The 23,387-nt window shown below is 32.6% G+C and overlaps 1 protein-coding gene across 1 annotated transcript in view; it reads left to right on the top strand.

Annotated features, from left to right (window-relative positions):
- The window catches only part of LOC123699551 (hemicentin-2-like), a 191,975-nt gene that overhangs the window by 153,000 nt on the left and 15,588 nt on the right, over window positions 1-23,387 (top strand). The window contains exons 4-12 of the mRNA XM_045646525.1: window positions 3,426-3,558; window positions 4,655-4,863; window positions 10,653-10,763; window positions 11,191-11,394; window positions 12,682-12,833; window positions 17,496-17,643; window positions 18,337-18,467; window positions 20,040-20,199; window positions 21,131-21,234. Coding sequence (XP_045502481.1) covers window positions 3,426-3,558; window positions 4,655-4,863; window positions 10,653-10,763; window positions 11,191-11,394; window positions 12,682-12,833; window positions 17,496-17,643; window positions 18,337-18,467; window positions 20,040-20,199; window positions 21,131-21,234 — 1,352 coding nt within the window. The remainder of the gene's footprint in view (window positions 1-3,425; window positions 3,559-4,654; window positions 4,864-10,652; window positions 10,764-11,190; window positions 11,395-12,681; window positions 12,834-17,495; window positions 17,644-18,336; window positions 18,468-20,039; window positions 20,200-21,130; window positions 21,235-23,387) is intronic.

Genomic DNA, 23,387 nt, shown 5'->3' with positions numbered 1-23,387 from the left:
AGAATATTTAATTATATTTTCCATATCATTAATTATTAAATAGTATAATAAAACCTCTTTTCGAAGAAATTTTTCACATTAATTCATACTGGCAGCTTACATTTTATACTTTTTAAAAAAAGAATACGCCCGCGAAATTCGAACGTAAAAAGAACAGACGAAGAAATGTGTGCATTTATTAATTATTACAATCGTTAGCTATTTAATTACGATAATATTATTATTAATCAAAACTGAGTTAAACTGACAGTTTCTTATATAATTTCACACTTCAATTGCAGTTAGGTGAGTAAATAGCAATTATTATTTCATTTGGGTTACCTCTCTATGAGTATTGAGTACATGGAAAATAAACACGCCACAAAAGAATATAGGATTTTAAATAACTTCACTTCAAAGCGAGGATTAGATCGATACACGATGTATTAAAAAATGACAAAGCCGACTCGTTTAAGAATACAAAGCGAGATGAAATTTTTTTCACGAAACCGGAGAATGATTACTTAAATGCTAAAATAAGTGTGGCAATTTTGATATGTACGCTTTTACTAATATTTTAAGTTTAAATTGGAAGTATTCCTTTTTTGATAGAACGTCTATTATAATAGTTAGATTTTTTTATTATACTGGTAATATTATTTAACCCCGTGTTTTTCTCTAAATTAGGTATATGAACATCCTTACTATATACTTACATTTTTGAACAAGTAGGTATATCCCTAAGCCCTTACAAATACCGAACCTAAGAACTAAGGAGCATTAAACAATTGAAAAGTAAAAATCGTTTACGAACCCATAAAATTCGCGAAATTTTATATTACACGATTCCGTTTCACAAAATCGGAAAAGCCCTTGAACATAAATTTCAGCCAAGTCGCTAAGTACACTCGGTGCTCAAAATTGGCACAATTGCAACTCTGCTTCAGAGAACTGAATAAATAGATAAAGTCCCTTTTTAATTATTCAAATGATGTCCTAGCGTCCTCCAAATGTTAGATCGTTTGTTAAGCAAATTCCAACCTTATTGTTAGAGCTTAAAGTTTGGATTTGAATGGCTGTGTCAGAAATAAAACCTGTAAGTTTTCTTTCGGTTATAAAGCTTTTTTGCGTATTTGGTTATGCAATTGGGACTAATACAGAGGAAACGGTGGACAATACCGCAATCCGTTTGAGTGCTAATGAATATAACAGGACAATTTCAACTGAAAACTGAATGTAACGGGAACTTTGTTTAATTAATTATATTACTGAAGAAATAATTATTATGATATAGAATTATGTCAAAGTTTCATTTATTCACCATACATTTTTATGGCGATTCATTGTAGTAAATAAAATAGATTTTATATAGTATATAATAAAGTATCTGTTTTATCTATCTTAACAGTATGAACAAATATTTAATTATTTTTAATATTTATAACTAGACATCGGATTATATGCACTAACAAAATGCCAAAATATGCATGCAAATATGCACTAAAAAAGGCCGAAATATGCACTAAAAACGACTGATATGCCTAAAATATGCACATATAAATAAAAAAAACCTTAGTATTTTTATATATTTAAATCAAAGATTGTACAAAAACATTGAAATTTTCTTGAAATTGAGTATTATAGTTTTTGTGTCAATATACAATTAAGCATTTTACCAAATTTTCGAGCGCAAATTTGTGACGTTTGTCACCCGCGAGCCCAGTGTTGCCACCTTAGACCTTTCCGGGCTAAATCTAGCCCTTTTTTGGAATTCAACCCGTGTTTTACGTTTTTAGCCCCAAAAGGGTAATCTAGCCCTATTTTGAATGGCTCAAAATTTACTTAAAATGGAGCCCATTTTGTAATTTTTTGCAATTTTACCATGCCAAAATAGGGTTTGTTTACTCGCTGAGCGTTCTGATTGGAGTCGACCAATCAAAACTCCCGCTACTTAACGATTTATGCACGAAATATGCACGATTGGGGAAAAAGGCTAAAATATGCACTAACGCCGTAATTAGAGAGTTTTATGCATTTGCATATGCAAATATGCAAATGCATATAATCCGAATGCATATAATGTCTATTTATAACTCGTGTCGAAAGCTAAAAATTGGGTCGCAGAGCTAATTAAGGAGAAAAGGAACGAAAGTTTATAACAAAAAATCTGATATAAAGAGGATTATCCATCAGAAAATTATTAGTATAAAATGAATAAAAAGGAACCTACCTACCTGAATTTGTGTTTACTATCCCGGTAAACACAAATTCAGGTACTTTATAAACAGATATATCCAGGATTAAACTAGCTGAGAAATATACGCTCTAAGTTGCATTTAATTTTGCGTATAAATGAAGAACCGTACTACTAAGCAACAGCATTCGAATAGCAAAATAAACTAGAATATCCAAGGATACAGACAGGCAACTCGACATTCGGAAATTAATAGCATTTCCCTAGTTTCGTATACCGTTGAACGTAGAGGTTATGTAATAGGTAGCTGATAGCTTGTAGACAGCGTGGTGGAATCAGATAACATACGTTTGATTGATAAAGTATTTGTGTTTGGGTTATCCACTAGTTCTGTTTTAATCAGATTCTTATCTTTTATGTAAAACAGGTAAAGGGACTTATTTAAGCAAAGCTAACTTACAAAAAGTGAAGTTACGTTTTATAAGCAAATGTATTCTATAAGTTATAAGTTATATATGTCTCTGATAAAATATGAACAACGTAAATCTTGTTACAATAATATATCGTAGATAAAATGTAACGCGTACCTATAGTTAAAATCAATTTCAACTGCATACGACCCGTGTAACTAACAGCTCGAATAAAAATAATTCTACAAACCAATAACTGCCATTTTCATTTAGTATCTATAGACGTAAAACGTTCCTTGGATGGCGGTTTAAATAGAAAATTTTCTACTGGCTGCAACTTGAATCGAATGAATGGACCAATTGCGAGAGAATGCAGTGCGCTTTTCGTTATTGTCTCAATGCAACCGGATCCAAGGAACCGGACAACCCGGGTATATCCGGGCCATTCTGCCCGTCCGGGTGTTTGCTTTTCCGCGTACAAATATTTTCATAGCAGCTCACGGGATGGAAATACGTTATTACACGTGGGTTTTGTTTCAACATTGTAGGTACAGTTTTTTAAATAAAAAGCTTAAGAAGAAAATCCACAAGAAATTTTATTTTTTGTATAAATTAAATAAATACGACTTCGTTTCATATTATTTTAATAAAGCAAAATTTGTAAATAATTTTAGCAGAAAATACAAAGTTTTATGAGCTACATTTTATTTTATGAGTAGGCATTCATAACTTCGAATGAATTGAAAATTACTTCATATTATTTGTAGTCTTCGACACAATCAGCTTCTTATATTTTATTCGTATAAACCTTATTGTTTAAAACTATTTTTCTATCTTTACAGGACCAATATCACATATGGTGGCAGTAGCGGGGGAGCCTGTATATCTGCCATGTGACATCGCGACAGAAGACGAAGATGATGCAGTCCTACTGGTGCTATGGTATAGAGAAGACTTGGGCACGCCAATATACAGGTATCGGTAATATTTTTAGAACTGAATTTAAACTCCGGCAGCCAGTATCAATAGAAACTTGTAACTATGCACAGAATTTCAATTTTATCCCAAAAAATTCCAAGAAATTCTGAGACCCATATTTTGCAATGAAGTGAGATGTAATGTTGTTATGAATACTCGTACATTTCAGTTAACAAGGAATGCGAATTTCATTTTGAAATGAAACGAATAACGAGGCTCATTGCACAATTACTGGCTTTGGTATCATTATCATTGAAGATTGATTTAAAAAATATAACTTATATTACAGCATTATTAGGTTAAGTGAAAATCTCAGAAGACGTAATTATAAAAGTTTTCTTATAAAATAGTGTTCATCAAACATGTTAGGTATGAATAGGCAATATATCTACTAATTTCTTAATTTATCAAATCAACACAGAATCAAAACGATAATGGATTAAAAGTTAACGCATTACTTTGAGCTCACGATATAATAATATACGATTTGAATACTCTCCGGGTAAAGGTTTGAAGCGGTCTTTGACTGGTAATCTTACCTAATGCAAAGATAAGCCCTTTGGTATGTCATTTTCTTCATTTTGTGTATTTGGAAAATATACTTTATTCAGGGAAAAGCAAATGTCGCGTCAAATTACCCGTGGGTAACGGAAGGCAAATTATTGTGAATCGTATTCATATGAAATTTTGTTAGAGACAATGTCCTAAAAAAGTAATCCTCAAAATGGCTCGTCAAAGCATGTCAAAGCATTTTTCGTGTTCTTTATAATTGTGGTAGATAGGGAAGCGCTTGACCACAATCTCGCCTGATGGAAAGCTAAGATGTGGTCTAAGATGGTACTAGCTTCTTTAGTAGGAACCGGTTCACTCTTCGCTTGAAGAAATAATTATTAAGCTATTGCATAGCTTCTATTGAGCGCGGGGACCGAATCGAGAAATTCCGTAATGAAAAAACCTCACACTCCCCCCCCCCCCCACGGGGACGGGAATGGAAGTGTGGCTTGAAGGCATGCAAAAGCTTTACCGCGGCAGTCCCCGAGTGGCACACGTCTTTTTTATGAATATACCTCTATAAAATTAATGAATTTCACAGCGTGGACGCAAGAGAGAAAGACTTCGGTATAGCGGAAAGATGGTCAGATGAGAGTGTGTTCGCGTCTAGAGCATATTTCCTTCCCGAGAGGAGACCAGCGGAACTGGGCGTGGACCGCGTGCGACCCACAGATCAAGGCCTGTATAGATGCAGGGTGGACTTCAAACAGGCACAGACGAGAAATTCTAGGATAAACCTTACTGTTATTGGTAAGTATTTCAGTTATTATCTTTGTTAGCTTCTGTTCGTTATTTTATTTTTCTGAATAGGTAGGTCAATATATTGCAATGGAGTAAGATGTAAAATGATAAGATGGCAATAATTGCTGCAGTATTTGAAAATTTAATAGAATACATTATAGTAACTTTTATGAAAAGTTTATGTATTTCTTTATGGCGCACATAAAATACAGAAATAACATAAAATGAGTTAGCTATAGTTTAGTTTAGTTTTTTAATTGTCTTCATCATCCATTATTAATTCGAACGTGTTCAATTTTATAATTATAGATTTCTTTCCCTGGTACCTTTTAAGTTTTAGGGTACCTATTCGAATCTACCAATGAAGCCATATTGTTAAAATATGAAATGCATCTTTACCTTTCCCTACTGTGCGGATTGGATCTCATATTATTAGCATTAAGTTCCTTTCACTAGCCAGTGGCCAAACTTCTAATCTCTACCATTAGGTAACAAGTCACGTTATATTTTACGCTATCGTGATATCTTTATAGCCAACATTATAAGGTCATATATCAAACAGAAAGATAAAATTTCATTTTACGGAGATATATGACTCGTGTGAACCTTATGCAAATAACGAGCAATTTGAAACACTAGTTTTGTACAATTTGGCTTAGACATATTAAAGTTTGCTGTACCTACCTTTTCATATTATAATGGCTACATACGACGGCAGTTATTAGTACGTACTTAGGGACAATAGAAAATAAAGTATAATGACAATTCGTATGTTATTTAAATATGCTAATGGAGAAACCTATTGTTGTTATGTTAAAAATATTCTGAGAATTGTAACTGTATGTTGCTATTTACTGAATAGCAAAATGTTTGTTCTGAGATTTTAATTCGGAGATAGAAGTATGTACTTACTTAAAGTAGGTACGTGTATTATTTACTAAACTGTTAGTTTTTGTAATGTTTCACAATATCTACAATATATAACTAACTACAGATAGTTAAGATTAAGAATTATTGCCTCAATTTATGCCTCAAACATTTCTTTCGTCAATCGTCAATGCCATATAAACTATAAGGTACATGAAAAACTACTGTGCAATCTAATATCAAGGTAGTCTGATAACCTGCAGTCTCTTAATAGACCTAATTCATAGTTTATAATATTCGATAACAATCAAGTATCATAATATTATCAGACTAAAATCACACCTAATATAATATTATTTACACAACTCATTATAAGAGCATGTAGAATATTTTAAAATAAAATATGATTTATGTCTTCCACAATAATACAATATTTTGTGAACGGAACACGTCTGCAGAATAAACTGTACACGTTTCTACTCTTTATGAAATTACATACAGCATTAAAAGTAGATAAAAAATTGATTTATCAATTTTATTAATAACTAGCTGAGCCCCGCGGTTTCACCCGCGTGGCTTAGCTCCTGTTGGTCTTAACTCTTAAGGTGAGTATCGACTTCGCGCTCCAAGAGATCGAACATTGGCGCGCGCTCCAGCCGCGTGAAATGGATACCAGTTTGGAACGCGCGCCAAAATGTTCGTTGGAGCGGTCGAACGCGGAGCGGTCCGTTCCGTCGGGTGTCGGTTTTTTACCGCGCATCAATCGTGGCGCGCGCGCCAATGGAGACGGGTTTGTCGTATTTTTTGTGTTTGTTACGCTCCGAGTAATAATTATGGATAACCAAAGTGAAGCGAAGATTTTTATTGTGTCTTCTATCACTTCGAACTGCATATTATCTCTTATAAGTGTCACTCCATACTGCATTATTTTTCGGTACAGCTCTTTTATCCACCAACGCACTTTTCGTTTCTGTTTTTTCTTTCTTATTATGCTGTGTATAATTACAAAAGCTGCTGCTGCTTGTACACGACTAGCTTCCATGATGAACGGTCAAACACTGGAACGGTTGCCACGCGCGCCAGGCGCGCTTAGTTGATATACTTCAATTATTTGGAACGCGCTCCGCGGAACGCACTCTCGGCGCGGTCATTCATGGCGCGCGCGCCAGGAGCGCGAAGTCGATACCCAGCTTTAGCGTGTCGCGGACCAGTAGTTCCCGAGATTAGCGCGTTCAAACAAACAAACAAACTCTTCAGCTTTATAATATTAGTTTAGATATTATGTAATTTTTAGAAAACCAACAGGAACCCATCTTGATGCGAACATCTTATTGTAATGAAACCAAATTTAATTTAATAACATTTTGTTATCCATAGATATCGATATTTACATGTGATAAATATAATAAATAATAATCAATCAATCGGGTATTTCCAATGACGACAAAGCGGTAGTCTATCGATTAATGCAAGAAAATCCACAATGTTATTAAACTGATGTTTTTCTGTTATTTCCGAGTATTATCAATTTCTGGTAATTAATGTGAAACATAGAATCGTTATAACAATATCATTAATTTTCAGTTTCATATTTTTTTGTAACGAATATTTTGTATTATAATTAGAACACCACTGTTTTGGTAGTTTGAAATAAATTGTATACTTCCTATTAGATTTGGATTTTTGTTAAAAATTATTCATGGTATGAAAGCTCTTATTTTATCTTCTTTGTATGAGTATTTATTTCTATTACTATATCCATTTTAATTATGAACTAAAGCGATCCATTTATTTAATCACAATTGAACTGACTTACTTATGCTTTGATTGTTAGAAGTTTTAAAATATTCAACAGATACAATTTTAGGTTATATAGTAAATATGACAAAAGAAGGTAGATAATAAAATAAAGGGCTTTACATAAACCAATGACAATTCTATCCCTTTGTTAATAGTATAAAAGTTTTTTATCATCGGGTCACGCCAAAATATATTTAAAACTTACATTTTCAAAATTACCCCGCATTCTTTGCATACAACTTTTGCGTCTTTTATTTAGCTCGTAACATTTGAAATATATTCAGAATAAGATTATTTAAAATCACATACAGCATCACAAAGGCGAAGAACAAAAAACCTCCCTTTCAAGCAAATAAGGCCATTATTACTTCAGCAAAGAGCTTAAAATAAATAGCTAGTCTTTATAATAATGCGCTTTTAGTACAGCTTTTGCGACTTCATAATCGTTTTGTGAGTAATATTTTATTATTTCAAAGGCTTAAGATTGTGGAGCGAACATTTAAGCGGGAGTCAATGGGACACTTTCATGTTAATGACACTTAGATTTCGTGCATAATATAACGTCATTTATTTGCTAATTGAAAGTATATTAATATTAAGTCTAACTAAAGAGGTTTATTAGATTCTTAAGTCTAGACTACGATTAAATTTATGGAAAATTTTTTGTTCTATATAAATTAGATTAAATTGACTATAGATTTTTGGATAATGGCTTCGTATAAAGCACTTTCTATATAAACGATCCAATCTTACTTATCTAAGAACATATACATATATTTTATTTATATCAAAGGTAGTTATTTTATATACATTAAGCAATTTTAGAACAACAATTAGATAACGTGATAGAACAGATGCCAATATGGGTCTTTTAATAATTGATAGTTTAACCCTTGTTCGATAGGGATCGTTTACGGGCTGGTAAGATCTTTTCTTTCAGACTATGAAGTAGACTTTCATTTATACTTTTTGGAGATTTTTATGAATTTACAGATATGAATTAACCTTATGTTTAATATTATTTGCTCGATTAAGAAGAAAGTCGTGCAAAGACTAAGTCGACATACTTATATTTTTTTTTACCATCTATCGTTTAAGTCTTAGAAGCTAACAAAACATTTGTATGCGGGAATTATTTCCACATTTACTAAAAAAAAATATATAATATTATCTGTATTGGATTCAATTTGCTTTATTCTAAACGCCATCATAAAAAATAAACAAAATATTGAGCAATTTATTGTGACATGAACCAAATTTCATAAAGGAACAAGAAATGTTTTTTCAAAAAAGTCTATTTTTCCTCAGCGCGCTTAATCTCGCACTTTTGGATTTGTGCCAAGTGAACTTGGTCTTATAAATTGTATATTCGCAAAATTTCGTGTAATTGTATCAAAGGTACTGGATATATGGTCAATATACAATAGCGACTTATTAATATTTTTAATCGGGCAATCGTTGCCACAGTATTTTAATATGTAATTGATATAAGTATAGTAAAGTTTGTGAAAAAACAAAATTCAGATACATTCACATGTAAGTAGGAAATAAATCGGTACAAAATATAAATAGAGTAATAATGTTTAACTTCATAAAAACTAACCTGAAATAAAGATTGCTAAAAGGTTAGTGTGAAGTATAAAATATCCAAAAAGCAATTTACTGAATATCCTTTGAAAGGATCTTAAGTAGGACACTTTGTGTGTTCCTAACGCATGAAACTTATGCTCCAGGGAGCCCTTCCATTATTACATGACCTGGGGAACCCTAATAAATATCGATTCCGTATAGGCGAAAGATGTTTAGCGGAGATAATGCACGACGCAATTTGTCACACACAAAAATTATAAGGAGCTTTCTCCCTATAATTTTGGTGTGACAGTAAAAAGAAGATACCTACTAAAATAATTTTATGTAAAGTTGAGTTGGTAGTATCCTATCAGGGAAATTAAGCCAATACGGTATGATATTTTGAAATAATAATAATAATTATACCATAATAGTAATATTTATACCAAGACAGTAGGTATGTAAATTGAACAGTGTACGACGTACGTGTTAGCCACATACTGTACAAATATTTAAAAAAAATCTTTCAAAATTCATCCATGAAATAGCTAATAAATTATAACTATTCAAGTTCTAGTTTATTATTCACATTTTCCATTTTAATCTAAGCAAATTGTATTCAACCATTCCTTTTTCACTTAATCAATCCATTTTAGATTGTACCTAATATTGTATTGTTACTATGAACATTTGAAATGTTGATAACTGAAAAGTCACTTGAGACCAACGAAAACCAGTGGCGCGTGTGATAACACCGAGGCATTAAACATGAAGCTCGCCTTTTGTTAATTATTGTACCTGAACTAATTTTATGTTACTTGAATGCTCTTGGCATTTTTAATATTAAAGAATAATATGCTTTTTATAGAATTTGTATGGATTATGTTGCTATCTTTAATAAAACCGGCCAAGTGCGAGTCGGACTCGCGCACCGAGGGTTCCGTACAAACCTGCAAGGTTTACAATTAAAAAAATATATTATGTGATGTAACTAAAAATTTATGGTTTTCGTAATTTTTCCTTTATCTATGCTATAAGACGTTGCTTCGTACCAATTTTTTTGGTTTTGATTCCCTTGCAAGTGTCGAAAATTTGCGGCATAAACGGCTGTATCTTTTGATTGCGTTGGTTTAGAAGTTTGACTTTTTCACAGCTTCAAGGGACAGTAGACCTGAGTAATTGATATAAATTTCAGCTTCATACCCCCACGCGTTCCTGAGAAAAAGGGTCTTGACAGACGGTCGGACGGACAGACGGACAACAAAGTGATCCTATAAGGGTTCCGTTTTTTCCTTTTGAGGTACGGAACCCTAAAAATTAGTGTATTCAAACAAAGATAAACATATTATTCTTGATGACTTTTTTATTTAGAAATTAAGGATTTTAAATGCGATTAATTTATTTTATTTCATTTATTATATTTTCATCATACTATTATCCCGACGCGGACGCGGACGTTTCGCACACTTTGCAGCTAGCGTGATCATGGGGAGACTTTTTTATTACTTTCAATTTCCAGTTATTTTCATTGCTTTTTATATACATTATTCTCCTTGTTCCAGTACCACCAAATAAGATGGTTATCACAGATGATATGGGTGACACAAAGCAGGCGATAGTGGGACCTTACGTCGAAGGCGACTCTTTCACGTTGAAATGCGATGTCTCTGGAGGTAACTTTATCTAACTAGTATAATTCAGAGTTACTTTATTTATAAACCTAACAACAAGAAATAGTCACGAGACACTCTGATAATATCTCAGACATGAATTTATAATTAATAATAAATGATGAATGCATTAATAAATACGTTGATAAATTATCGATAAGCTCCGTCTGCATTTTATCAAAATCGATAAAATTGTAATAAATTACAAGTATTATTACTAGTACAAAATTACGAAAACAGTACATACAATATTGTTATGTAAAACAGATTTTTGAAGCGAAATTTTATTAGGCGCGTTGAAAGTAAAATTTCAAGGTCGCGTCATGAAGTAGGTGACGATTTTGGATTTTGCCAAAGAAGTTTCACTTCTGACACGTGTGCTCGGTACACGCGCCCTTTTTAATTATTTTAAATATTAAATTAATTCCAGGCCGACCTCGACCATGGGTAAAATGGTACAGAGACGAAGTAGAAATGGACACACCAGTAACAGTCCTACCGGGCGGGGCGGTCCGCGGCGTGCTCCACGTGGGACCTCTCACCCGCACGGACGTCCGCACCACACTGACGTGTCGAGCGTCGAACCATGTGCGCGCGCATCCTATTGAAACTACCCTCACTTTGGATATGAATTGTAAGTGTTTTTTTATTGTGGCTGATAGTTACGTTCGTATTTGTTTAGGTTTATCATGTGTTTGTCATGTGAGAATTATTCAGATTAGTATATTATGGTTGTGGTTGGATGTGTTACTAAAAACTTTCTGTTCATTTTTTTTTGGCAGTCAAAATCATATCTGTATTTTTTATATATATTCATAAGTTACTAAATCAATCCTGTGTCCACTATTGAGCCAACTGAAATCGAGCTTTGGGTAAAAAAAGGTAATCACAAAAGTTATAAAATGCAAGTATCAAATTTTTAAAATGCATTTTTATTAATAAATTTTACTCAGTTATTTCTCTTCTTTTATAAACATTTACATAATAATAATGTACCAAAATATATGGCACAATGTAACCAGCAATTACAATCTATTTGAATTCCATTCAACTTTTACAAAAACTGTTTTCTCTACTAACACTGACCGAGACCCATTGAAACTATGCCCTCCCTGACCTACGACCGCACGCTTTAGCCCCACGTTATATGTTAAGCGTACGTCAAAGAGATTCTTTGTCGGTTGGATTTCAAGCAACTCTCCAGTCTTAACTATGTGCCAGAAGCACTCGCAGAGTTCTTTAAAATCTTTCGACAATTTTGACCTAAATGCCGTGATGCTAAAATGTTTTCGCTTTGCTAACGTCTCGTCGTGGGAAGGAATATAGCTTCTTATTTTCTGCATACATGAATATTTTTCAAGATGTTTTTACGTTGATGCCTTCGTAGTAGCTGATATGTATATTTTTGTAGTGAAATATGGTTTGTGGTTTGTAAAATTTGTTTTTCATTGTTGCTCTTGACTGATTGATGTTGGGAATTAGGTAACGATGACAATACTGGATAAATTAGATTTTTCCTAGGTTATTCATTCTAACTGATAGGTACTTAATTGACGTACTCTCCACAGAATATGACATAGAATTGCCATTGAAAACCGTCTTCATAAAAAACTATTTCTTCTCTTTTCAACTACTGACTTCAATCCATTAGATTTTTGTTTAATCTTTTATCTTAACATTGATTTTTATGATCCTTTCTATTTGAAAACTGCTGCATTCAACCTGATTCCAATTAAACTTCATCTAGTTCTAACAATTCAAATTCAAATATTTTATTCATGAATATGGGTACAATTCAGATCTTAGACAAACATAAGTCCCGCCATATCCTGCCTGTTAGGCATATGAAATTACACAACAATACAATTTGAAGTAAATTAAGATATTTTCTAAATATAATTCTATTCTCACTTGTCCCCAGTCCCCCCGCTCACAGTACACATCCTGGGCTCGAACCAGCCGCTGTCCGCGCGGCGCCGCTACGACCTGCTCTGCCAGAGCGCCGGCTCGCGACCGCCCGCCTCCATCACGTGGTGGAAGAATGGACATAGGATTAACAATGCTAAGGAGACGGTGAGTTTGGTGTAGTGCCTAGTGCCTAGTGTCCCTCCGCTCAAAGTACTCGTGGTGGAAGAATGGGCACACGATTAACAAGGGTAAGAAAACGGTGAGTTTTGTGTAATGTACTGCTGTGCTCAGTCCCCCCGCTTATAGTGGATGTGCTGGAAGAATCCATCACGTCGTGGAAAAACGGACACAGGATCAACAATGCGAAGGAGACGTTGAGTTTTTTGCAGTGCACTACTGTCCCCAGTCCCCCCGCAGTAAGAAAGATAATTTGTGAGAAATAGTAGTAAAAACCTAATTTTTAAGGAATAGAAAAAATAGGTTCGATTATAACGCAATTGAATGCTTAAGACTAAAATCTCCTACAAATTAGTTCCATTTCAGAGGCCCGAACAATAATTCGTTTAACATTCGTAGTAGATAAACATAAACCAGTTTGATGATGACATTCCGTTTTTAACCGACTTCAAAAAAAAAGGAGGAGGTTATCAATTCGGCCGGTATATTTTTTTTTTTATGCTTGTACACCGATTACTCCGAGGTTTCTGAACCGATCTTTTACGCAGTTTGTTTGCAATGAAATATTAATATGCTATAACATTAGGTACCTACCTACAGAATCTCATGTATCAGAAAATTAATTAACTTTGAATACCGTTGGGATTCAATTTGAAATTTCATGTTTCGCATATAATTTTTTGCATAAAGAAAGTCAAAATCTATTAAACGATAAGATAAATACGCTATTAAACGAGACAATCTATTAGCAATCCGTATTTAATACGAGACAAAACAAAAGTAATAGAAAAATAATCTTCATTGCAATCTGCGATGTTTTCCCAATTTAGGCAAAACAAATTCAATTAATCATGGAGAAATACATGCTTTATCTTTGATTATATTAATCAATCTCTAGTCTTGTCAACACCGTCCCTGAAGATTTTGGATAATGAGCTGTGAAATCAGGTTATGTTTCGGTTTTATAACAGATCAAAAGTAATAAGTTTATCGAATGTATCTCATTTTCTTAATATTCTTTATCTTACTCTTAAACTTATTAAAACTGCATATAGACATAGAGTCTTATTAAATTTACTATATGTTTGAATCTAGCAAAGCTTTTTGTTATCAACTTGTTTCTAGCAGTGCCGTCACTTTATAAGCAGTTTGACGATGTTCTATCGCATGTTTTACAACAGTTATTTGACCATCTAGTATCATCTGCGATTGTCAGTCAACATTTTTATTTACTAAAACATTCCGTCGTATTTTATTTATATGGAATTTTATCCCTTTATTAGAAAATGAAGCGTCCTTTGAAGATGAATTACATAAAATCGTATATCACTGCTCAATTTCATTCGCAAGTGAATTTTCTTGATATGATATTATTGAATTTGTGATTCATACAATCAATATGTTTTATATACTGAACAGGAACTACAAGCAAAAATGTGTGGATGAGTTTTTAGCATTTCGGTAGTAGTGTGGCTTAATTTAATTTTCTGGCTAATTAACCAGAATTGACTTTAGTTGTCTCTTTTTGCTAACGATATCATGCTATTTTATTTTGACGTCTTCGTGTAGGTATGTGTTAGTGTGCCGTTTCTGAAGACCGAACAAAGATCGAACATTATGTCACCTACACAATTTTAATATAATGTCATCTTCGAACGCTATGTATCCCGGTGTTTCATTCCTGGCGAAGTTCGTTGCTGAACTGGAAATTAAATTAATTCCACACTTCCATTACCGGACGTCCTCTGTACACAAACCGATCTTTACAAAGCTAATTTTCGTCCGCGGAATTTATGGGCCAGTAATCTTTATTACCATAAGGAACAACATCACTAAAATAGGGGCACGTAAAAGTAATAAATGTAGATTGAATGGGACATTTTGAGCCTGGGGCACGCTCAGATTGCTCGTAAGGGACCCTGGCGGGAGTCTGGCTTCTTTCAAGTTTTATCTGATGCTTGTGATAATGTAGGAATCGCGGGAATACTTCGTTGACATTTTTCTGTTCAGTGGAATTCGCTTGCTGGAACTAATAACATTGACTTTATATACGAGTGTTTCTTACAACGTCTTTATATTAGTCTTCATTGTAATATGTTACGCGCATATAGGTAAGCCTTTTTGATTGTGCTATATTATCAAAAGTAATTATAAGATACGTGTTTCATATAATCTGGTCAAAACCGCATATAATCATAATTGATTGCACTATATTTTGTGATCGATTAGAAATTACATATTATATAAAAGATTAAAACGGTAATAGGTAGTAGGTACCTACTACCTATGTTATGTTGCTAACCGTTCATTAAATTGTACAACTATAATTATCTACACTCTAGAGATTTTGTGGCGTTTCGTTTTCAATGTATTGGGAGTATTTATTGGAATTATTTTGTATGGATAAATGCATAAAAATACAGCGGAATAAAGAATCTGATTACACAACTAAACATATTATAACGAAGTTATAAGTTCTTTGGAAAATTACCTACTAAGTAGTCTAATTTCGTTTTATATTATTCATTTTCAACTTGAAAACATCAAAGGACTTTTATAGTATTATAATATATTTTTTCACATTTTTTATGTCTATAAATCTCAGGATTAATCAAAACATATTGTAGGTACTATAAATACTTAATATTACTTTCGTTATAGACTTCGTTATAACTTGGTGTGGAACATTAAATTGTTAAATATAATTTACTAGCTTACCGCCCGCGGCTTCGCTCGCTTTGTCTAAAACCTAATAAATTATGTACTAAAACCTTCCTCTTGAATCACTCTATCTTTAAAAACCGCATCAAAATCCGTTGCGTATAGTTTTAAAGATACATACAAAGGGACAGGGACAGAGAAAGCGACTTTGTTTTATACTATGTAGTGATTAAATAGATACATCAATTTATAGGTATTCATTATATAGTTAAAACGTACTTAAATGGTATCAAAGAGTATAAAGGATTACAGAGCTTAAAACCACCTTCAATGAAATTCATTAAAATAAATAGGCAACAGATTATCTTAAATCGATAAGGATAAGACCGAATTAATTAGTTTTTCAAGTAAACTCGCTTCAGGTTTATTTTCAAGGAGTTCGATCTACGTATTTTTTTCAGTAATGTTGCTGGTATTATTTTAATCTATAATTAATTACCTATTCTATAAGAAACCATAAAAATTCTAATGAACAAGGAAAATCTGAGTAATATGAACCAAATTTTCAAGGTATATTTTTTTGATGAAATATACAGATAATAAAAATAGGCCTTGTTACTACGTGTTCAACTGTTTCATCCTGTCAAGATAAAAAGTTCAAATACTTACACATATTTATCTACCTAATAGGGAATCGTACCCATAAATAGTATGATGTATTGATTTTTAATTGATTACAAAAGTATGTCGACCTTTGTTCTTAGATAATAATTTAAGAACGTATGAAAATACACATTTAAATCAAAACATCCCTTCAATTTTTCCATGCAGAAAAAAAAAAGAAAATATATTTAAATTTTTCCAAGAAGATTGTGTTTGAAAATACAGAGCTATAATCAAGTGTGTAAATATGATTGAATTGACTAGCAAAATATGATGAACATAGCAATTTACACTTTTACAAACAAAAATACATTAGAAAAGTTTACCTCTAAATGCAAGTGCATCATATTTAGTACATATTAGCGGTCCGCCCCGGCTTCGCCCGTGGTACATTTTTACGTTTTCTCCTCCTCGTACTTCAAGAAATGTAATAAAAAAAGAATTAACGAAATCGGTTCAGTAGTTCTCGAGTTATGCGTTTACCAACACATTTTGCGATTCATTTTTATAAGTATTATAGATTTAAAATCTGTTTTATTAACAGTTAAAACATTTAAAACATAACACAGCATCTATCTTTTGTAAATAAAAATACAAAATACGTACAAATTTGCTCTCCCAAATTATATACCAAGGCCATGTTGATCATTTCATGTAACATTTGATTATGTATTGTAATTATTAGTAAAACATGTAACACATGTAAGACAATATTGGACATAATGAAATTCTCAAAGCGATTAATTTAAACGAAGCTCTTCGCATGCCTGTTATTAATATTAATTTTAATTAAATATCAATTTATATCTTTTGAGGCGTATGTGTAGTCGTGTTTACATGGAATTTGTAACATAATATATTATAATATAGTGTTTTGATAATATTACAAAGGGCTCTTTCCTTTGTTAATTAGAGCCATTATTATGAACTGCGCTTTTAAAATACAAAACTGTTAAATTAAATACTTATTATTATTTATTTATTTTTTTACCAAGAGGAAGGATGAGAATTATTTTGAGTTTTGTTTCTTTGTCTATCACCGTTTGATTTCATTAAAATTCGTGTGTGTATATAAATTACAATTTCACTTAATATAACCCACCGCTTTTATAACGTTTTTTACCCTTAGTGTTTACCATTAGAAAGCATTGAGTTATTATTACTACGTAGTACTAATTAGTAACTCAATGTTAAAAAGCTGGATCAATATCAAAGTCGATAGAGCTTTCTTCGGCTATATTTTTCTGGTTATACTTTCCTTAAGCCATCAGTTTAACAGTTATCATAATAATAAATTTTATTCTTCTATACTTATTTCCCTCACAGTTATCAACAGACGGCAACACAACAACGTCCACAGTGTCCTTACAACTGACGAAGTCGGACGCGGGCGCGAAACTCGCGTGTCGCGCGTCCAACCCGCAGATGCAGTCCACACCGCCCTTGGAAGATGACTGGATATTGGATATACAGTGTAAGAATGTATAATATAAAGTGAATGTGATAAAGAAAGTTTTTTATGTAAGAAAAGTATGTTTTCGTAATTATTCAAGGTGTGGCTATGTGATAGAGGTGTTGTTGCGGGAGAATAGGTAGGCAGTTAATGTAGTTGTTAAGTTTTCTTAAAAATTATTGTACTTTTCGATTAAAATTGTAAGAATGTGACTATCGATTTTAGATAAACAATGTAAGAAAGTTATAATATGTGACTATGTAATAGATGTTTTGGAAAAGTCTAGAAAAGTAGTCGATAAGATAAGTTTTCATAATTGTTGTAATTTTCGAATTTCGGCTTGAATTCTTATTGCGGAAAACACCATTTTTTTTTCTTTTTCATACAATAAAAACAACTGAAGCTAAGACTACACACAGCTATATAAAATAATATCAACGAATATGGTAATTCCATTACGTGTTATTAGTTCTTTTTTATGTACCTACCTCATAAATCACTTTCTTCAGTAGACTGAAATTTAATTTAATATGAATTAGCATTAATGTAGCTTTTTACGGATTCTGAGAGAATGAATAATGTTTGTGTAAAGGTCATATTTCCAAGTTTTATGTTAAAGACTATTTAGAGCTCACCGAGTCGCAGAACACAATGTAAGATTTTTTTTCAGTAAATTTTAATAAAAAATAAATAAAAATTATGTTTGTTCTACAGATGTTCCAGAAACCGTAGTGCGGTTAGGAACGAATCTGGACCCAAAGAACATTCGAGAAGGAACAGACGTTTACTTCGATTGTATTATAAAAGCACATCCCTATGTCTACAAAGTCGAATGGCGGCATAACGTAAGTGCAAATATACCTTATTTATAGATCTCCTGCTTTTCCCTGTATATATTCGGAATAAATACTATCTAGGTCAAATCCCATTTCATATTTATAACACCAAACATTTTTAATATAAATTTCTCAACAAAAATACGAGTGCAAACAAACGCCAAATTATATGTATATCTGTATTAATAAAACATTGTCAAATTAATTCCACGCTTTGATAATACTCGAGTTCTCATAAATATTTGATTTTGCAAATAAATTGGCTATTTAAATGGTTCTTATTATGTAAATATTTGGTCCTACCGTCATCATATTCAGATTCTAATGTAAATTATTGCTGATAATTAATTAAATGCTTTTGATTTTTGATGGACAAACGCATGGCTATTCGCATAATATTACCTTTGAATTGAACGTTCAACATTCCCTTTATTGAAGCTAATGTTTTAATGTAATTGAAGTTTAAATGAAATAATTGTATATTATTACTGTTGTGATATTTGAATTTACAAAGGGATTTCACAACGGTTAAAATTAATTAGATAATGTTGTATAATGTATATGTACAGCAAATCTCAATTGAATTATGATGACTTTAAAATATAAAAATAATTTTATACATTTAAGTACAGATTTTCTTCATTCATTTTTATTTTAACCAATCTTATGACGTAACAAACGCGATGTAGAATTTATGCAAAATCATGATAGACCACTTAAGTAATAAGGAAGTTGAAACATAATGGTCTTGATTATTAAAAAAATATCGCATCTATTATAACAGAGTGATAAATTACATAATAATATTATGTACTTTTTATGTGTAAGTCACTTTGTTATTTAAAAATACAGTGGAAAGACTTGAATTATAAATATGTTAATAAACAATAATATAATAATACTAAAAGACAAAATCAGTTCAGAAGAAGGTTCAAGTTTCTATTTAGCATAGTATTTATTTTAAAAACACACAAGTATTATTTTTCCAATAAAATAGTTTAAGTCTCATACAAAACATCTTAAAGCGTCGCGACGCAAAACACACGGACACAGGTGGCATGTTTCTGCACTTCGTGTGAAAGTGTCCAAAGTTTTCGCATCGTCTCAGACTTAGATATAGTCTGCGTAGTTACACTGTAGATTGTATAACAGGTTGTTACACCAAACTCATTGTGAGCTGAAAGATACTATCTCAATAACTTTCTAAATAAAATTCGAAAAAACTTACTGAAGAACTGTTCATTAACTGTGTTGACGATAGCTTATTATTGTATGTAAGCTTATCATAAGCGCTTGTTACATCTGTTATCGCCCCAGTCAGGGGTTAAATATTTAGATATTGTTACTCTTTTATTGGAAGCGCTTGATCACGATCTCGTCCAATGGTAAGAGTTTAAATGGAGTGCGCTTCTCTAGCACTCTACGCTTGAATCCATAAGATTGTATTCGTCAGGTGCTTTACATACCTAATTAAATTATAAACTTTTCAATATCAGCTTATTTGTTTTTGAGTTTATCCATTACCCAATTGATAATTATCCTTTATTATTGTTATTTACCTTTCTAATAATATCTCTTTAGGGAAAGATGCTCAGCCACAACGTGGGGCACGGCATCATCATCAGCAACCAATCTCTAGTACTACAAGGTGTTGGTCGCAATACTGCGGGCAACTACACGTGCGTGGGGTTCAACGCGGAGGGCGATGGGGAGAGCAAACCCTTTACACTTGATGTGCTTTGTGAGTTTATTATCATCATTATTGTTATCATCATCAACACGAACAATTTCATCAGCAACATCGTTACAATCAACTTAATTACCATTATCACCAGTGGTATCGATATCGTTATCATCATCAATGGTATCGGCATAATCATCACTATCGTCAAATTCATCACCAAACATCATCATGATAATCATAATATTTATCATCACTATTACAGCCATAATTATAATTGTTACTTTCGATAATTTCTTACAAACAATATTATAAACATACTAAGGCGACAATAACCAAACTCTACCAAAACCGAACTACAAAGCGTATCTTAGGATAAAATAATATTACACAATAAGCTCTCAGTATAAAATACAATTACACAATAACTTTCATTATGTCCATATGTTAAATTTGATATTTTTGGTTTAATATCATTCAAATGCTTTATAAATATAAATTTATAAATAATAGAAAAAGTTCGATCACGAGGCGGGACTCGAACCCGCATCCTTTCGCGCCAAACCGCGGTGTGTTCCTTAGACACATAAAAGTGAAAGAATAGAATAAATTCGATTGCTCTGGCGGTCACGAGTGGCTGAGTTGATCAGGCATTCACCCCGGAATGGCGCGAAAGGATGCGGGTTCCAGTCCCGCCTCGTGATAAATTTTTTTCTATTCATACTATATAATATTATAAATGCGAAAGTAACTCTGTCTGTCTGTTATTCAATCACGCCTAAACTACTGAATAAATTTTAATCAAATTTGGTATGGAGATATTTTGATACCCGAGAGCTACTTTATATCCCAGGAAAATGACGCAATCCCGGAAATCCCACGGGAACGGGAACTATGCGGGTTATTCTTAAACTGCGCGGGCGAAGCCGCGGGCGGAAACCTAGTTCTTTATAAATAGATATGTCCATATAAATAAGCGTCATAATCGCAGACGCGCCGACGTGCCGCAGCGCGCAGCAGCGCGTGCACGGCGTGGCCAAGCAGGAGCGCGCGCACATCACCTGCCACGTCGACGCCAACCCGCCGCTAGTCACTGTGAGTGCACTTGTGAGCTTAGCTTAATAGATATTATGTGCAACTAAATTAAATAAATAGATATAAACTTGAGATAATTCCATTATTTCCATTATTGCTAGTGTAATGAATATAGACTAAATTATATTAACTCAATGATAACAGTAACACCCAGTGAGAAATCAAGGCAAAAGTACAAAGTGTTATATTTGTACCCGGTCTCCCCTAACAACGGATTGCTATTTCATTACTACCTTATCTATACCAATAATAAAATTGTCTATTATAAAAATAACCGTTTAGTACTCGGTATATCGGCCTACCATAATTTTTTTTGACACGCTCCCTAATGGCTACACTAAAAATGTAATTAATCTAAATGAAATAGAAAATTTATTACAATTAAAAAAATCCAGTTGAAATGTTGTCTCATACACATTACGTGCAAAGTACAAAAATATGAGCGTCATTTTTTATTATACTTTAAATTTAATTTTTGATATAAAAAAACATGGTTGTTAATAATTCCTTTTCCGTAGCAATTAGAATCGTATATATGCTGCTACGGTTGCTACGAAGCGCTACGAAAGGCTTCTAATTAACGCTAACCAGTATCCCGATGTGCATTCAATGTATTTTTGCACATTTTTTACTGAAACTAATGCAGTGTATTATTATATTATTTTATCAACAAATTTTATACACACTTCATATTATATGTATTATGTTAAAGGACAAAATGAACGGTGAGCTTTACAAAAATGCAGTTTTACCATTGGAATAAAATTCGTACGCTCAATAACTTGAGAATATAAGAAGCAATATAATATTATGTTGCAAATTCAATTTAGCGAACATTCATTACATTTTTCTATTAAAAAAATAATTTATTAAGATATTTTATCATTAAAACTCTACAAGTGTTCAGCGTAGCAGCGCAATCATTATTTAGTGGTTTACAAAAAAAATATATCGAAATATATGATTCAGCACACTTTATAACACTTAGAACATTAGAAACAGTGTTACAAATTCGAATAATCGAGCATTTACTAACGGAGGCAAGAAGTTTCATAGTAAAACGTACATCATTGATAGCATTGAAATTTTGACTCAAAAATATATAACTCAGCACGCTCTATAACACTAGACCATTACAAACAATGTAATATGTTTTAAATTAGAATTAATGTATAATGTATATTAACTACCTATGTGTACTTAATTAAAAAAAATAGCTATTATTTTTGAGCGGTTCACAAAAAATGCATCACTTACATTGAAGTATATGACTCAGCACACTCAATAACACTAGAACATTAGACGCAATGTATGTTACAAGTTCGAATTATCGTTAATTAGCCGAGTACGTGGCACGTATACGACTCGTGTGCAAACACTAAGCCAAGTTGCGAGTTGGAAAGTAATTAATGAGTTGGTAAAGAACTGCTTAGTGTTGTGGACAACATTCGTTGATACGATTACGGGAAGTTTTGCTGTCGTCTGTTTCACGTCAATATCTGTACTTGTGTCTTTATTGATAGTGAAAGAGTATGCTTCTTTTATATATTACTAGCTGTCCCGGCGAACTTTGTATCGCCCTGTCAATGAATGTTGTGTTACCTTTTAGCTGAACTAATTAAGGCTTTGATGAACGTAATACAATGATACAAAATAAATATTTATATGGGTTGATAGGTAATAGTATTTTATTTTATTACTTCAAACACGTCTCAGAGAAAAATGATTTAATTTTAATAAGTTGTGCAGCATGGATTAACTCTTTTCATTCTTTAACTGTTGTCGACCACACCATCGTTTCGTTTCACTTTAGTTGTCATAATTCTACCATTATCATTGGGCGATCGACCCTGATACAGTGGGTAACCATCGTTGGCTGTGATGGTCTCTGCCATCAATTTTCGTGGATACCTTTAGGTACACTCGCTGTCAACCATGCATGGTGTTTGGAGGTTGATTGTTTCACACGGTCCATGATAACAACGTCATGTCGGTCTGGATCGGTTTCAGGATTATCAATCCCCGCACACTCATATATTTTATCTGCCCGAATCCTTTCGACTAATCAAATTATGTGCATGCTGCAAGCCAGATTGTTATCATTCGATTGAATACATCCAGCATTGAATAATCCCATTAATGTAACTCATCAG

This window comes from Colias croceus, chromosome 18, assembly GCF_905220415.1.
Source record: "Colias croceus chromosome 18, ilColCroc2.1".
NCBI classification, from domain to species: domain Eukaryota; kingdom Metazoa; phylum Arthropoda; class Insecta; order Lepidoptera; family Pieridae; genus Colias; species Colias croceus.
This window is presented reverse-complemented; position numbering and strand designations above follow the sequence as displayed.